Source organism: Rutilus rutilus, assembly GCF_951802725.1.
Source record: "Rutilus rutilus genome assembly, chromosome: 2".
NCBI lineage: Eukaryota > Metazoa > Chordata > Actinopteri > Cypriniformes > Leuciscidae > Rutilus > Rutilus rutilus.
This window is the reverse complement of record NC_140210.1, coordinates 57,827,148-57,843,288: the sequence shown is the minus strand read 5'-3', so window position 1 is coordinate 57,843,288 and position 16,141 is coordinate 57,827,148. Positions and strand designations below refer to the sequence as shown.

At 41.6% G+C, this 16,141-nt stretch overlaps 1 protein-coding gene across 2 annotated transcripts in view; it reads right to left on the bottom strand.

Moving 5' to 3' along the window:
* Positions 1-271: 271 nt before the first annotated feature.
* Positions 272-16,141, bottom strand: part of LOC311286307 (adhesion G protein-coupled receptor L1) — a 53,831-nt gene continuing 37,961 nt past the window's right edge. The window contains exons 14-25 of one of the 2 annotated variants that reach the window (XM_084402446.1): positions 15,554-15,759; positions 13,813-13,986; positions 12,248-12,457; positions 9,258-9,478; positions 9,120-9,186; positions 7,229-7,320; positions 5,754-5,922; positions 5,523-5,678; positions 5,253-5,349; positions 4,024-4,146; positions 3,885-3,902; positions 272-2,437 (exon numbers count right to left, since the gene is read on the bottom strand). In XM_084402446.1, the coding sequence (XP_084258572.1) occupies positions 1,629-2,437; positions 3,885-3,902; positions 4,024-4,146; positions 5,253-5,349; positions 5,523-5,678; positions 5,754-5,922; positions 7,229-7,320; positions 9,120-9,186; positions 9,258-9,478; positions 12,248-12,457; positions 13,813-13,986; positions 15,554-15,759 (2,342 nt within the window). In that variant the 3' untranslated portion in view covers positions 272-1,628. The remainder of the gene's footprint in view (positions 2,438-3,884; positions 3,903-4,023; positions 4,147-5,252; positions 5,350-5,522; positions 5,679-5,753; positions 5,923-7,228; positions 7,321-9,119; positions 9,187-9,257; positions 9,479-12,247; positions 12,458-13,812; positions 13,987-15,553; positions 15,760-16,141) is intronic. The other variant, XM_084402447.1, reaches the window with a different exon arrangement.

Genomic DNA, 16,141 nt, shown 5'->3' with positions numbered 1-16,141 from the left:
AAAAATAAACTTAAAATAAAGACTTATAAACAATTGGTTACATATTAGACGTACTGCAAAAATAAGATTTAATACTCACAGGATGCTAAAAATCACAAAAATTGTCTCTCACCCAAAAAGCATGGCTGCTTCTGAATGTCTCCAAACGTAGAAAAGTGCTTGTTGACATCTACCTGTTCACCAGCTGAACCTTGACCTCCTGCTGAACGATATTTGGCAGTGGGTTATTTAGGCAGGTTAGTTGAAGAAGAGTACAGCATCTCTTTGCTTTTGTCCATTTTATTTTGGTTAAAAAACATTTCTTATCTTTTTTACATGAAACACTCTCAGAGAGCGGGAAAGACCGAAAGAGACAGAGTGAGAAAAAGACTGAAAGAGGAGACAGTGTCATCAGATCATCTACATATTCTTTAAGACTTTTTTCAACCATAAACTCATAAGTGAAAGAGAAGCATGTCCAGAGACGTCGCGTCTCTCAGTTCATATTTACAGGAAGTTTGCGAGCACCCGTCGCTCGGTTGAACATCATCAAATCCTTGATCAACTTACTTAAACACAGGAAAGGGGGCGGAGCTTTGCGTCAACGTCCTCAAAACCCGGCAAAGTGATTGGTCGGTGTCAACACCGAAGCAGACGATTGGTTGGCAGTTCGTTTGTGTTCTTTTATCCGCCACGCTGCTGAAAAACAATAGTCTGGTTGACGTGACTCGTAACCTTTGACCTCTATGACGTTGAGAGCGTGACTCCTGACTGTAGTCGCTCCCCAAGAGTGTAAGTGTGTGATTATTTTTTTTTGGCATGTATAAGAGCTGCGGTCTCTGGTGTAAGTGTTATCACATTCTGATAAAGGTCTGACACTCATACACCACACCACCCTGAACGAAAGAGATCCTGCTGAAAAACCAGCTTAATCCGGCCTGAGGTGGTTTTCAGATGGTCTTCCACCCAAAACCAGCAAACAAACCAGCTCGGTTAAGGGTGCGTTTCCCAAAAAGCCTCGTTGGCCAACTACAATCGCAATTTCCATTGAACTCTATTGATAACGATGGAACTTGCGACCATAGTTGGCTTTGGTAAACGCACCCCAGGACGGGAGACTGGACAACCACCTCAGACTGGTTTAAACTGGGTTTCTCAGCAGGGAAGAGATGGAGGATGCACGAATGGAGGAAAAACTACCCGATAAGAAGACGACTTCTTAGAAAGGACTGATGTGCTTGAATGGCAGTGAGATGAGCAGGGTGGGTGTGCGGGCGACCAGGAAACAGAGACGTGGAGGAGGAAGCCAACATCATCTTCATCATCATCATCATCATCATCTAAACAGGGATCTTCCCAAGGCTTTCACCACAATGCTCCTTTTGGGAGATCTGAGGACAAGCCATAGTTGTTTATCGTTATCTGCAAGTAGCTTCATACTGATGCAGGAATCTCAACGAAAACATGTCTGGCTCATATTTCACAACGGAAGTCTTTCCTAGGAGTTTTGGAGTGAGGTACGAGCCGGACTTGAGGTTTCATTGGGATTCGCCCTGATACTACTCGTGATGATGATGATGGTAATGTCGAAGTCATCCCCCCTCATTGTCCTCCTCCAGATCTGCGTGTCCTGGTCACCAGCGCCCTAGTCACAGACTGGTCACCAGTTGCATTTGTCCGTCGCCGTCCCCCTGCGAGGGCTGGAGTCCCAGTCGAGGCTCGTCGTTGGTCCTGCGAGGCGGAGGCTGGTAGAAGGCGGAGATGTGCGCTTGACGTCCCGCGCTGAAGTACAGCTCGTCTGGCGGGAGCGTGGGGTGAGGCTCCGCCCCCAGCGCCTCAGGACTGCTGTCGGGATAGGACGAATCGCGGTCCCGTGCGTACAGGGAGGCGGAGTCAGGTCCGGCCCCGCCCACGCCGTCAGTGATCTCCGCTGAGTAACTCTCCGAGTCCTCTTCGCTCTGGTAGAACACAGACTGGGCGTGCTCAAGGAGGCGGGGCTTATCCGGGAGGCGGGGCTTATCCGGGAGGCGGGGCTTTTCGAGTGCTTTGTACAGCAGCTCGTCCTCATCTTGCGGGGGTGGCGGAGGCGGGCGAGGCAAGGGCCGTTGCGGAGGCTCCCGGTGACCCGTCGACGTGGCATAGTTCGTCATTGTCGAATTCGTTCCATTGCCATATCGATCGGTGGAAGGGCGCAGGTTACTCTGCACCAGCTCGGATATTATCATCTTCTCCAATGCCGCTGCATCAGAAAGATTCCGCCTCAAACCGGTTGAAGGCTCCGCCCCTCTAGGTGTCAAAAGGGCGGGGCTGACTTCTCCGGACACGCCCCCTGACCCCACAGGAACGCCCCCCAGCAGGTCTGAGCTCCCTCCGTGAAGCGAGTAGCTGTTGTTGTAGTTCCCGTTCAGTCGGACTCCCTCCAGCCCACATGACTCGCGGCTGCGCGACAGGGTGCCCTCTACAGGAAGGAGAGAAATGCTCCGTTACACAACACGATTTTAGTAATTAAATTCAACATTTCTGAGCTTAACCTTCATTCTTCCCTCGCGTTCTGTAACAAATCTTTCCCTCGCGGGTCAAAATGAGCCGAAGCCCTACAATTATACTTCGTTTTATTTTTATTTTTTGTACAGAAAGCTTATTTTATTTCATTTTGATAATATGAACAAAAAATCATTTTTGACAAAAAAAATCAATCAAATGATTTTTTTGGGGGGAGATTTTTTGTTATTTGTATGTATTTTATTTACCTTTAAATTACTAGATTTGATCAATAACTAAAAAATAAATAGTAATTTAGTAATTTAAGCACATTCCTCAAATACCTTTAACTTAAATTCAAAATAACTTTCATGCATAACCCTTTTAATTCAGCTCAAAATATCTTACATTGGGTGTCTTTGCCGACCTCTTGTGGAAAATAAATAATATAACATGATATTTCATGACTAGATGGCCTTATAGCTCTATATGGAGCAAACGAGCCTAAAGTCAGCTTCTCTCAGTATGCATTCAGACATAAAAGCATTAGCATTTTTAGTTAAAATTTTGAGCATTTTTAGGTTTTTTATTTGTACTGAAGCATTCCATTCATTCCTAAGGGGGTCAAATTGACCCGCGAGGGAAGGATTTGTTACTTTTTTTAATTTTAACCACAAAACTCCTCGAATCCATAACATTTTTTGTTTGTTTTTTGCATTTTTTGGTTCAAGGTCATTTTTGGTTCATTATTTGGTTCCTGGGGTCTTGGACCCCTCTGATGAACACTCAATAAAAAATGTTTTTTTTAAAAATCAGAAATGATTTTCCTCAAGGGAAGGATGAGGGTTAAGGTAGTTTTTTTTCAGGATGTGACACCATTAAGTGAATATTGCATTGATATGTAATTGATACTGAATGAGTGAGCAGTTTCAGGCCCATGAATGTGTAAATACAGAGATGCATCTAATGCTTGCGTTCTCTCATGCACATAAAATAAGCAAAATTCCCCAATAACACCTGCTCTGTCATGTCTCTCGACAGTGTGCTCACACTTAAGAGAAATAACGAACGCTTTTTCATTAGTTACTCACCTTCACGTCATTGCAAACCAGCTGTCAGACATTATTAAATCGAGGTGTTTCTGAGTCCCCCAGTGCTGCTTAACTTTATTTTATAGTCTCAGTCTGTCTCTGTTATTCATGTTAATACACCATCTCTGTAGTAACAGACATCTAAAACACCGGAAAATCTGATGTGCGTGTCTGAGTGTGCCGTAAAAGTCTTGGATAAATGAGGCACTAGGGTTTGTAAATGATTTTTGGCGTGCTTGAAGTGAGTGAATTATATATTACTGAGGGGAAGATGAAGGAGAAGCATGGATATGACAGAAACACAGACAGAGAGAAAGAACACGTGTCTCGTACTTGAGTTTCTGAACGTGCCTGTAGATCGGTTCACAAAGAGAGTCAGACAGGAAGAAAGGAGAAACAAGTGAATACAGATACACACATTTAGAGAAAACACACAAAATGTTTTTCATCACACACACACACACACACTGACCAGTGGCGTTGAAAACTGCAGGTGAGGGCGGGTTGAATGTTTCAGCCAATAAGGTGTTGTAAGGGGAGGAGCCAGAGCGGGTCTGAAGCATTGGATTGGCTAGGAGGTGATTACCCATAGTGCCTGAGGAGAAACAGCATGGCCCTTACAGAGGAGACATTTCAGCTGTCGTGACATGGTGCTGTTTGTGTGTGAGGTTCTGAAGAAACTATTCTAACAAATCCCCAAAAAACCAAAAAACATCCTGCTTGTGCCAAGAAAAAAATCCCCATGACTTTTCCATGTAAAAAAGACAAATGGAGCTCAACAAAGGGTGCAGTTTTTATTCATATTTTTAATATACTTTTTTATTACTAATATTTTTTTAGTTTGCTATTACTAATAATTTTTTTTTTTTATATAAAAAAATATTAATATTAAAATATAATATATTTTTATATAATATAATATAAATTATTTTTTATAATTTTATAATATAAAATATTAAAATATTTAATAATTAATTAATATTAATATATATATATTTTTTTTTTTTATATTAACGCGGATATTTTTTTAATATTAACGTGAACGCGGATTGACAACAGACCCGGAAGAGAATACAATGCTGAATAAAGTCGTAGTTTTTGTTATTTTTGGACCAAAATGTTTTTTCGATGCTTCAAAAACTTCTAACTAACCCACTGATGTCACATGGACTACTTTGATGATGTCTTTATTGCCTTTCTGGACATGGACAGTATACCGTACATACATTTTCCACGGAGGGACAGAAAGCTCTCGGACTAAATCTAAAATATCTTAAACTGTGTTCTGAAGATGAACGGAGGTCTTACGGGCTTGGAACGACATGAGGGTGAGTCATTAATGACATCTTTTTCATTTTTGGGTGAACTAACCCTTTAAATTTTAAAATAATTTTTCAAATGTATATATAAGCGTAACAATTTTATTATGATTTTTATGATTTTTTAAAATAAATGTAAATTATATATTTTTTTAATAAATCTATATTTATATAATGTACTGGTAACAATTTAACTCGTTTTTTTTATATTAATATTTTACTATTTGCTATTATTATTATTATTATTTATTTATTTTTAATCAAATTTATTCATTTTAAAATAATTTATGTATTAAATGTATTTTTTTATTAATATTTTTATTTCAACAAAAGCACAACTTTGCATAAGAGAGTGTGTATACAGTATGTGTGTGTATTTCACCTCGGGTGAGTGTGGGTGTGTTGTTGATCTCAGCTGCCATGAAGGACGATTCTGTCTGCCGTCGAACAGTGTCATTCCACATCCTCCTGATGCGACTCTGATCACACACACACACACACACACACACACACACACACACACACACACACACACACACACACACACACACACACACACACAGGTGAGATTTAAGCCACAGGTGAGTAAACTCCTGATACTTCAGACAGTGTTACAGACACACACATACACAAACACACATGTGTGTATTACCTGTCTTTGTGCAGGCGCGTGTCGTGATTGGCTGCCGCCGTAGTAACGATTGTTGCCTCGGTGGGCGGAGCTCTTGAGGGAACCATGGGAACCGGTGGAGGAGGCGTGGCCACAGCAGGGTGATTGACGCAAGCATTTGCCGTACTCTTTCTGCACCTGTTAAACACACAACACTGTGTGAGAAACCAGGTTAGGAGGCCAAACACAGGCCACACACACACACACACACACCTTCTTCTGCAGGGCGCAGTGCAGGAGGAAGATGAACATGCCATGTAGAGCATTGAAGGAGGTGAAGAGATACGCCATCACTACACTGTTGTCATTGATGAACAAGAGGCCGAAGATCCACGTCAGAGACACCAGTAACAGCAGCGTCACAGAACTGACCGTCCAGCACCTGCACACACACACCCAGATACACACACACACACACACACACACACACACACACACACACACACGCAGACAGATACAAACACTTTCATGATGCCGTCCACCCAGAGTTGGTATCGCTAAATAAATATACTACAAAAACATGGCAACACTTCACAATAAGGTTTCATTTGTAAACAAACACGTCACAATATTCCTCATTTAAATAATGAATACGCATAATAAAGGGGCGGGGCCTGGTTGAGTTAGTTAGTAGAAGGGTTGGACATCGAAAATCAATTCCAATTCTAGAATCGAATCCTTGAGGTCAGGAATCGGATCCTTGTTATAAAATGTAATTTAACCACTTGAAACATCTGTTGTGTTGAGCTATTTGAATTACTTTTGTTTGATTTAGTCATTGCAAACACCTGAAAGTCTGTACATTTTGCCAATAAACCTGATTTGCAATGTGGGTTGAATAATTTCGATTGCAACAGCGATATTGCGATAAACAGAATGGAAATCGGAATCATTAAAATTCAAACGATACCCAAACCTAGTTAGTAGTGTGTTGAAACTGGCGGTTATGGTAAGAGGCTCAACATTCAAGCAGGAAAACATGTTCACAAAAATTATTGATACAGTGACTACCAGTAAATTTATAAACATTTGGGACCAAAAATGATTCGGACACTTTGACCTGATCATGTTTTGCTGAAGTGTGTTTTCTTTAATTGCTAATGCTCTTTTTACACACAGACTGAACAAAATGAAGCATTGCTTGGTGATTGGTTGAGCTAAACTGGTATCATCTAATTGTGTAGTTAAATTTAACAGCTGACAGATATTCAACATAATTCATGTGTGAGACAGTCTAACAGAAGGACGGACAAAACCAGTCAAATATCAACTGAGTTCTGCACATATTTTAGTACCATTTTCTAAACTATAGCGAATAAACTGTGATAATGTGAGGAATTTTCTGAATAAATTTTGGTCTGACTGTAAATGCCAGATCCGACAGCAGTGCAATCTGGAACGGTCTCACTGCAAATGTGGTAATGCTTTGTATTTTGGCAAAAAGAAAATCTCCAAGAGAGCAGAGAATAACAAACAAGGGATACAAGCTCGTAGCAACGTGATTTATTTTCATGTTTCCAATAAGCAGAGACACGAGACTGTCATGGCCTGGCAGATGAAGGTCATTTCCAACAGAGATTTTAATTAAACAAGCGGGTAAACAGAATGCAACAACGTGTTCACAAGACATACACACACACACACACAATAACCGACAAGGGACTGATAATTGTGACAGTGATTCTCACTTGATGTTGTCGAAGCGGCTGGAGTCCGGTTTCAGTACGGTGGAGTGACGCAGCATCCGGTGCACAGTGATGACCAGCACCACCAGGTTCAGCTAAACACAAGAGGTCAAAGGTCAGACCAGCTACTAAGAGAGCCAAAGATACTCAATTCAGCAATGTAATACAGTTACGTTGCATTTTTCATCCAATTTTGTTGTAAATATAATATAAAATAGCACTATTTCAACAAAAATAGTCAGGGCTGCCAACTTTTGAGTTTAGCTTGGAGTGAGAATTATGGAAAAGGGGGATTTGGATTGGGACTTGTCAAAACATTTGGTAACTAAACAGAATTGTATTAAGTTTAGTGACAACATGTTACAATGTTTACATGGTATAATGACTGTAGGCTACTGTTTTTATTATTGCTTGACACAAATTTCACGATTTCAATTCTATTAAATTCTTGTGGTTTTATTCCATCGATTCAATATCAATTCATTTGGATGAATAAAAGGTACAGTAGATACATGTTAATTTTTCTCACCTAATGCTGTAAACATACAGCCCATACAGCCCTGTCAGCTGGAATTATTATTAAAGGTTAAAACTAACAACTCAAATAAAATATGTGTTTTTTATTATAATAACAAAGTTATAGCATTTTAATGATATAATATGGTGCACATATTTAGCAAAATACTCCTCTCTCTAGCAAATCGTTCTAGCTAACTAACGTGCTAAGGTCATCAAACGGTTTTCCTGAGGTAAATGTAACGTTATATTGTTCTCCAGCTGTTTTATTGACCTCTTTCCGCGGTTGAAAAACACTGATTGATTGATATATTATGTATATCGGTTAGTTGTACTATATCTTTCAACACACCTATTGTTCATTCGTGTTCATTTACTATTAACTAGTAGTGAAGAGTAAGAGATGATCGGTTCACGTACAGCGATCTGTCACGTCACATTTACAAGCGACAAAACGCTATTTATTGTTTGAATTTCGTAATAAAATTGATAGAATCTGAGAGCTGAGAATTTGTTTCATATCAAAATGAACCTGCTCTGTCTTGTCTGTCGGTGTCATTAGGCGCGTTTCCCTTAAAGATTTGCGCAAAACTTTTGCGATGTTTTTCTAAATATCGACAAAAAAACGAAATTTCCACTAACCGATGTTATGCGACTAAAACGTATTTTTTTCCTCTCGGGATAAGTCATTCCAAAAATCATGGCAACGGACGTTGGTAAGTTTATATATAATATATCACAGCCACGTGTACCGCACTAGAAGTTATTATTATTAATGGAAAGAAACGTAGACGTGCTATCCAAGCATCAAGGAAAGACCCTTATACTGTGAGCGGCACATATGAGGTGTTTCTGGGTTTTTCTCACTCATTTCTGCTCCGAGGTCTTGATTGTGACATTTCTTTGAGGTTAGAATACAGTATTCCTGTCATTCTTTCTTCTCAAGAACTGTCTCGTCTTCTGTCCAAACAGACCGCGCCTTCTAAGTCAGGTGACTGTAAAAAACTTTTTTGCGATAAATGGGAGTTTTTGCGAAATTGACGTGTTTCCATTGAGCGCATTTTCAATTCGCAATTTCAATTTGAGCAATTTGAAGGGTAATGGAATCGCAGCTAGTGTCCTCTTTGCTTCGCGATGGATGTGTGGCGTGAGAGCGTGTGAAAAGTGTCAACTGCGTGAGTCTCACGCCGAATGCCTGAGAGTTGGCAGCCCTGGTGCAGTTTTGTAAGCTCTTTCCATCTGCATAAACCATAAAACTAACTATACACGCAAGTTAGCATGAGTGCAGTGGTTCAGCGTTACAAACACAGCCAATGTCTAACAAACAGTATTTGTAAATGATGCATTTTATGAGCCAGTGCATTAAAATGAGTCTCACCAGGATAACGAGGGAGGCGGGGCCGATAAACGTCCAGATGAAGTAGTTATCCACCCTCAACCAGCAGCTACAAACACACAGAAGATGTATTACACACACACGGATGTCATCAGCACACGCGGAGGGAAACACACTCACGCTTTGGGTCCTCCGTAGCTCCTGTAGTCGATGGCGGTGGAAATGGCCACCACCAGCGTGGGGAAGCCGTACGCCGAGAGGTAGTAGTACTTGCGCCGAGACGTCTCGCTCTCGAACACCTCCACCATCAGCACATACAGCTGAACCGTCTCCATGCAGAGCCAGCAGAACACCGACAGCAGAGAGAAGTGCAGCAGGCCCGCCAGGACCGGACACACAACCTACACACACACACACACACACACACTTGACCCGTGAGCTGATGAGGTCTGGATTACTTTAGAACAGTCTTGCTTGGTCTGGTTTAGTCTGATAAAGTTCTGTTCAGTCTGATGATGTTTATCTTTAGTCTGATGAGGTCTGGTTTAGTCTGATACAGTCCTGTTTGGACTGATGAGGTCGGGTTTAGTCTGATGAGGTCTGGTTTAGTCTGATACAGTCCTGTTTGGACTGATGAGGTCGGGTTTAGTCTGATGTGGTCTTGTTTAGTCTGATACAGTCCTGTTTGGACTAATGAGGTCGGGTTAAGTCTGATGTGGTCTGGTTTAGTCTGATACAGTCCTGTTTGGACTGATGAGGTCTGGTTTAGTCTGATACAGTCCTGTTTGGACTGATGAGGTCTGGTTTAGTCTGATACAGTCCTGATTGGACTGATGAGGTCGGGTTTAGTCTGATGAGGTCTGGTTTAGTCTGATAGTCTTGTTTGGACTGATGAGGTCAGGTTTAGTCTGATACAGTCCTGTTTGGACTGATGAGGTCGGGTTTAGTCTGATGTGGTCTTGTTTAGTCTGATACAGTCCTGTTTGGACTAATGAGGTCGGGTTACGTCTGATGTGGTCTGGTTTAGTCTGATACAGTCCTGTTTGGACTGATGAGGTCAGGTTAAGTCTGATGTGGTCTGGTTTAGTCTGATACAGTCCTGTTTGGACTGATGAGGTCGGGTTTAGTCTGATGTGGTCTGGTTTAGTCTGATACAGTCCTGTTTGGACTGATGAGGTCGGGTTAAGTCTGATGTGGTCTGGTTTAGTCTGATACAGTCTTGTTTGGACTGATGAGGTCTGGTTTAGTCTGATACAGTCCTGTTTGGACTGATGAGGTCGGGTTTAGTCTGATGAGGTCTGGTTTAGTCTGATACAGTCTTGTTTGGACTGATGAGGTCGGGTTTAGTCTGATACAGTCTTGTTTGGACTGATGAGGTCTGGTTTAGTCTGATACAGTCCTGTTTGGACTGATGAGGTCGGGTTTAGTCTGATGAGGTCTGGTTTAGTCTGATACAGTCCTGTTTGGACTGATGAGGTCGGGTTAAGTCTGATGAGGTCTGGTTTAGTCTGATACAGTCTTGTTTGGACTGATGAGGTCGGGTTTAGTCTGATACAGTCTTGTTTGGACTGATGAGGTCTGGTTTAGTCTGATACAGTCCTGTTTGGACTGATGAGGTCGGGTTTAGTGTGATGAGGTCTGGTTTAGTCTGATACAGTCTTGTTTGGACTGATGAGGTCGGGTTTAGTCTGATGAGGTCTGGTTTAGTCTGATACAGTCTTGTTTGGACTGATGAGGTCGGGTTTAGTTTGATACAGTCCTGTTTGGACTTATGAGGTCTGGTTTAGTCTGATACAGTCCTGTTTGGACTGATGAGGTCGGGTTTAGTCTTATGAGGTCTGGTTTAGTCTGATACAGTCTTGTTTGGACTGATGAGGTCGGGTTTAGTCTGATACAGTCTTGTTTGGACTGATGAGGTCGGGTTTAGTCTGATACAGTCCTGATTGGTCTGCTGTGATTTGGTTTAGTCTGATACAGTCTTGTTTGGACTGATGAGGTCGGGTTTAGTCTGATGAGGTCTGGTTTAGTCTGATACAGTCCTGTTTGGTCTGCTGTGATTTGGTTTAGTCTGATACAGTCTTGTTTGGACTGATGAGGTCGGGTTTAGTCTGATGAGGTCTGGTTTAGTCTGATACAGTCCTGTTTGGTCTGCTGTGATTTGGTTTAGTCTGATACAGTCTTGTTTGGACTGATGAGGTCTGATTTAGACTGTACCGATTTAGTCTAATCTGGTCTGATATGGTCCGATTTTGTCTAATGTGGTCTAGTTTGCTCTGCGGTGTTCTGGTAGGATCTGGTTTGCCCTGAGGTGTTCTGGTTTAGCCTGTATAGTTTGATTTGATTTGGTCTGATTTGGTCTGATATGGTCATATTTAGTCTAAAGTGGTCTGGTTTTGTCTAATACAGTTTAGTCTGGTTTGCTCTAATGCAATTTTGTGTGAATTGGTTTAGTTTAATGTAAGCTGGTGTGGTCTAGTTTGCTCAGATTTGGTCTGGTCTAATCTGATGTGGTCTAATATGGTCTGATTTTGTCTAATGTGGTCTGGTTTTGTCTAACGTGGTCTGATATAGTCTGATTTTGTCTAATGTGGTCTGGTTCAGTCTGATACTATTTAGTCTAATGTAGTCTGAAATGGTCTGATTTTGTCTAATGTGGTCTGAAATGGTCTGATTTTGTCTAATGTGGTCTGATATAGTCTGCTTTTGTCTAATGTGGTCTGGTTCAGTCTGATACTATCTAATATAGTGTGGTCTGATTTTGTCTAACATGCTCTGATATTGTCTGATATGGTCCAATTTTGTCTAATGTGGTCTTTTTTAATATAAAAGGGGGGGGGGGGGGGGGGACAAACAAAACTAATCTGATGTGGTCTGGTTTAGTCTGATACAGTTTAGTCTGATGTGGTCTGAAGTGGTCTAGTTTAGTCTGGTGTGGTCTGATATGGTCTGGTTTAGTCTGATACAGTTAAGTCCAATGTGGTCTGGTTTAGTCTGATACAGTTTAGTCTGATGTGTTCTGGTTTAGTCTGCGGTGGTCTGATGTGTTCTGGTTTAGTCTGATGTGGTCTGATTTAGTCTGATGTGTTCTGGTTTAGTCTGATACAGTTTATTCTGATGTGTTCTGGTTTAGTCTGATGTGTTCTGAGAAGGTCCGGTCCTGGTGAACTCACGGTGTAGTGTGTCTTGTCCATGCCGATGAGGAAGAGCAGCTGTGAGATGAAGAGCGTGAGGCAGAGGTTCTTGTGGATGGTGGTGCGGTCGCTCTGAAGACCCCTCAGGCAGCAGAAGGTGGAGATGCAGAGAGCCAGACACACCAGAGAGATCACCATCCCCACCCACGTGATGACGAAGAGGATCAGGCCCTGAACGCCTCCGGGATACTGGGAGAACAGCAGAGCGTGAGCGACACACGCATAAACACACGCATACATAAATGTTTTTTATATTTGTTTTACTTTATTTTATTCAAATTTTACATTTTACAAAAAAGCTAAAGAAAACAAGATACATTTAGAAAATATATACAAATCAATGAATGATAATATCAACAGAAACAACAATTTAAATAATTATTAATAATTAATAATAATAATAATAATAATAATAATAATAATTATTATTGATTAATTCATTATTATTATTATTTTTTTATCTCTGTAGTTATCTGTAAAGCGTCCTTGGGTCCCGTGAAAGGCGCTATATAAATATAAGTTATTATTATTATTAAAATCACCCACCATTAATAACGATAATATAACAAGGGGAAAAAAATATATATAATAATAATCTGATGTGGTCTGGTTTAGTCTGATACAGTTTAGTCTGATGTGGTCTGAAGTTGTCTAGTATAGTCAGATGTGGTCTAGTGTGTTCTGGTTTAGTCAGATGTGGTCTGGTTTAGTCTGATACAGTTTAATATGATGTGGTCTGGTTTAGTCTGATGTGTTCTGGTTTAGTCTGATGTGGTCTGATGTGTTCTGGTTTAGTCTGGTGTGGTCTGATGTGTTCTGGTTTAGTCAGATGTGGTCTGATGTGGTCTGGTTTAGTCTGATACAGTTTAATATGATGTGTTCTGGTTTAGTCAGATGTGGTCTGGTTTAGTCTGATACAGTTTAGTCTGATGTGTTCTGGTTTAGTCTGATGTGTTCTGGTTTAGTCTGGTGTGCTCTGGTGTGTTCTGGTTTTAGTCTGATGTGTTCTGGTTTAGTCTGATGTGGTCTGATGTGGTCTGGTTTAGTCTGATGTGGTCTGGTTTAGTCTGATGTGTTCTGGTTTAGTCTGATGTGGTCTAGTTTAGTCTGATGTGGTCTGGTTTAGTCTGATGTGGTCTGGTTTAGTCTGATGTGTTCTGGTTTAGTCTGATGTGGTCTGGTTTAGTCTGATGTGGTCTGATGTGGTCTGGTTTAGTCTGATGTGGTCTGGTTTAGTCTGATGTGGTCTGGTTTAGTCTGATGTGTTCTGGTTTAGTCTGATGTGGTCTGGTTTAGTCTGATGTGGTTTGGTTTAATCTGATGTGGTCTGATGTGGTCTGGTTTAGTCTGATGTGGTCTGGTTTAGTCTGACGTGTTCTGGTTTAGTCTGATGTGGTCTGGTTTAGTCTGATGTGGTCTGGTTTATGCTTTAGTGGTATGCAGTTTCAGTGATGAAGCACAAACAAAAGCTCAGTAGAGGGCAGAGCAGACAGCACACAATGCCCTACATTACTGATAAGAAAACACATGTGTGTGAGACTCACGGCGGGCTGCTGGTGGTTCATGAGCACAGCGAAGTTGGTGAGATGCGAGCAGGCGCAGGTGGTGTGTGTGTTGTTGCTGTGTGTTCGTCTGCAGCCCTGAGACGACCACTGGCCCGTCATCGAGCGCTCAGAGTAATTCCAGAACGAGCAGTTGGGACTGAAGTGGTTCTCCAGCTGACACACACACACACACACACATACAGATTAGGTTCTGAACATGTTTTTCATTGTAATCACTAGGGCTCCCCCCTAATAGTCGACTATTACTGTTAGTTGACTAGAAGAGGTTTGGTCGACTAAGATTTTATTAGTCGTTTAGTCGCAGAAAAAAAAACTCCAGAGGAAGTGTTGAAATCACACAGTCTGTGATGGACAGATCATATCATTCATCGACCTCAAATATGGCATATCACTTAAAACATGTAAGCAGTAGCAACTTTATAAGTCCGCTCGCTCTAATGCTAGCCTAGATAAATGTGCGCTATTATTAGGCATATTCAAGTGTTTGTGTGGGAAAGCGCTTACTGCATTACTACAGGCGCCAGTACATCACTGCATTTAACTTAAAATACTTCATCATTTTTGGTCATACAGATAAGAGTAATGCAAACTGTAAAGGGTCTACTTTTATTTTTTAAAACTCACAATAACAACAAAACGTTGTGCTTTTGCAAAACAATGGTGCTTTCTGTCGATTCGGTCTCAGTGAACTTGAGCGCGTCACATAAATGAACCGAAACTCAGTGTATAACGTTACTTGCCTCACAGACATGAGGAATATATCTTTAGAAAGCTTGAAATGTCTACATTTGAATGAACAGATTCAAATGGAAAATAAATATTCTCATATTATGTAATCCGTATGAAACGGTCATATAGGCGGAGACGACGAGTCAGCATCGTCGACTTAATCTCTGCAGCCGAAAACACAGAAAACATTACCATTAAACGATTAAAATGTTTAGATAGTCTCCTTCTGTTTGTTTTTTTGACGACACATTCATAATCATTACATTTGCCGGTGCGCTGTGATTAGGCTATACGTATTTTATATTGACTACTAGTCAACTAGAAAAATCTTTAGTCGAGGACAGCCCTTGTAATCCCAGATTTGTGTGTGTGTGTGTGTGGGAGTGTGTGTGTGTGTATGTGCACCTGCAGGTGTCGCAGTGTGAACTCGACCGGTTCGGTCAGGAACACGCGACTGGACTCTTTGTTCATGGATGTGGAGATGATGTGTGTGTGTGTGTGTGTGTGTGTGTGTGTGTGCACCTGCAGGTGTCGCAGTGTGAACTCGACCGGTTCGGTCAGGAACACGCGACTGGACTCTTTGTTTATGGATGCGGAGATGAGTGTGTGTGTGTGTGTGTGTGTGTGAGTGTGTGTGTGTGTGTGTGTGTGTGTGTGTGTGTGTGCATGTGAGTGTGTGTGTGTGTTTGTGCACCTGCAGGTGTCGCAGTGTGAACTCGACCGGTTCGGTCAGGAACACGCAACTGGACTCTTTGTTCATGGATGTGGAGATGATGTGTGTGTGTGTGTGTGGATGCAGAGATGATGTGTGTGTGTGTGTGTGTGTGTGTGTGTGTGTGTGTGTGTGTGTGTGTGTGTGTGTGTGCACCTGCAGGTGTCGCAGTGTGAACTCGACCGGTTCGGTCAGGAACACACGACTGGACTCTTTGTTCATGGATGCAGAGATGATGTGTGTGTGTGTGTGTGTGTGTGTGTGTGTGTGTGTGTGCACCTGCAGGTGTCGCAGTGTGAACTCGACCGGTTCGGTCAGGAACACGCGACTGGACTCTTTGTTCATGGATGCGGAGATGATGTGTGAGTTGACGGCCAGACTGTGTCCTCCCGGCTTCAGCTCACCAACCGTCTTCACCGTGGCGTTCAGAGTCGAGAGAAACGACCCCAGGTTCTTATAGAGCGTGAAGACCACCTTCACCTGACCTGATGGACACACACACACACATTTAGCTGCGTTCAATACGACTGATTCAATTCAATTCACATTTACTTGTATAGAGTCCACATTACATTTTAGAGTGATCTGTTATCAGAGGAAACTGTTATGTATTTCAGAAATGTAGATATACAAAATCAGTTAGCTAAACAAATATGAATTAATACAATGTAATAATCTAAGGCAGAAACAATGAGCTCACTGAAGTAATGAATACTTGTGTGTTAACAAATGATTATGACATTTAGAAAAATGCAGCATTGGTGCTGATCCCACACATCTCTCAAAATAACCCTCGTCATCACACACACACACACACGCGCATGGTGACTGTTGCCATGACGACGCTGAGAGAACAGACCCTGGACA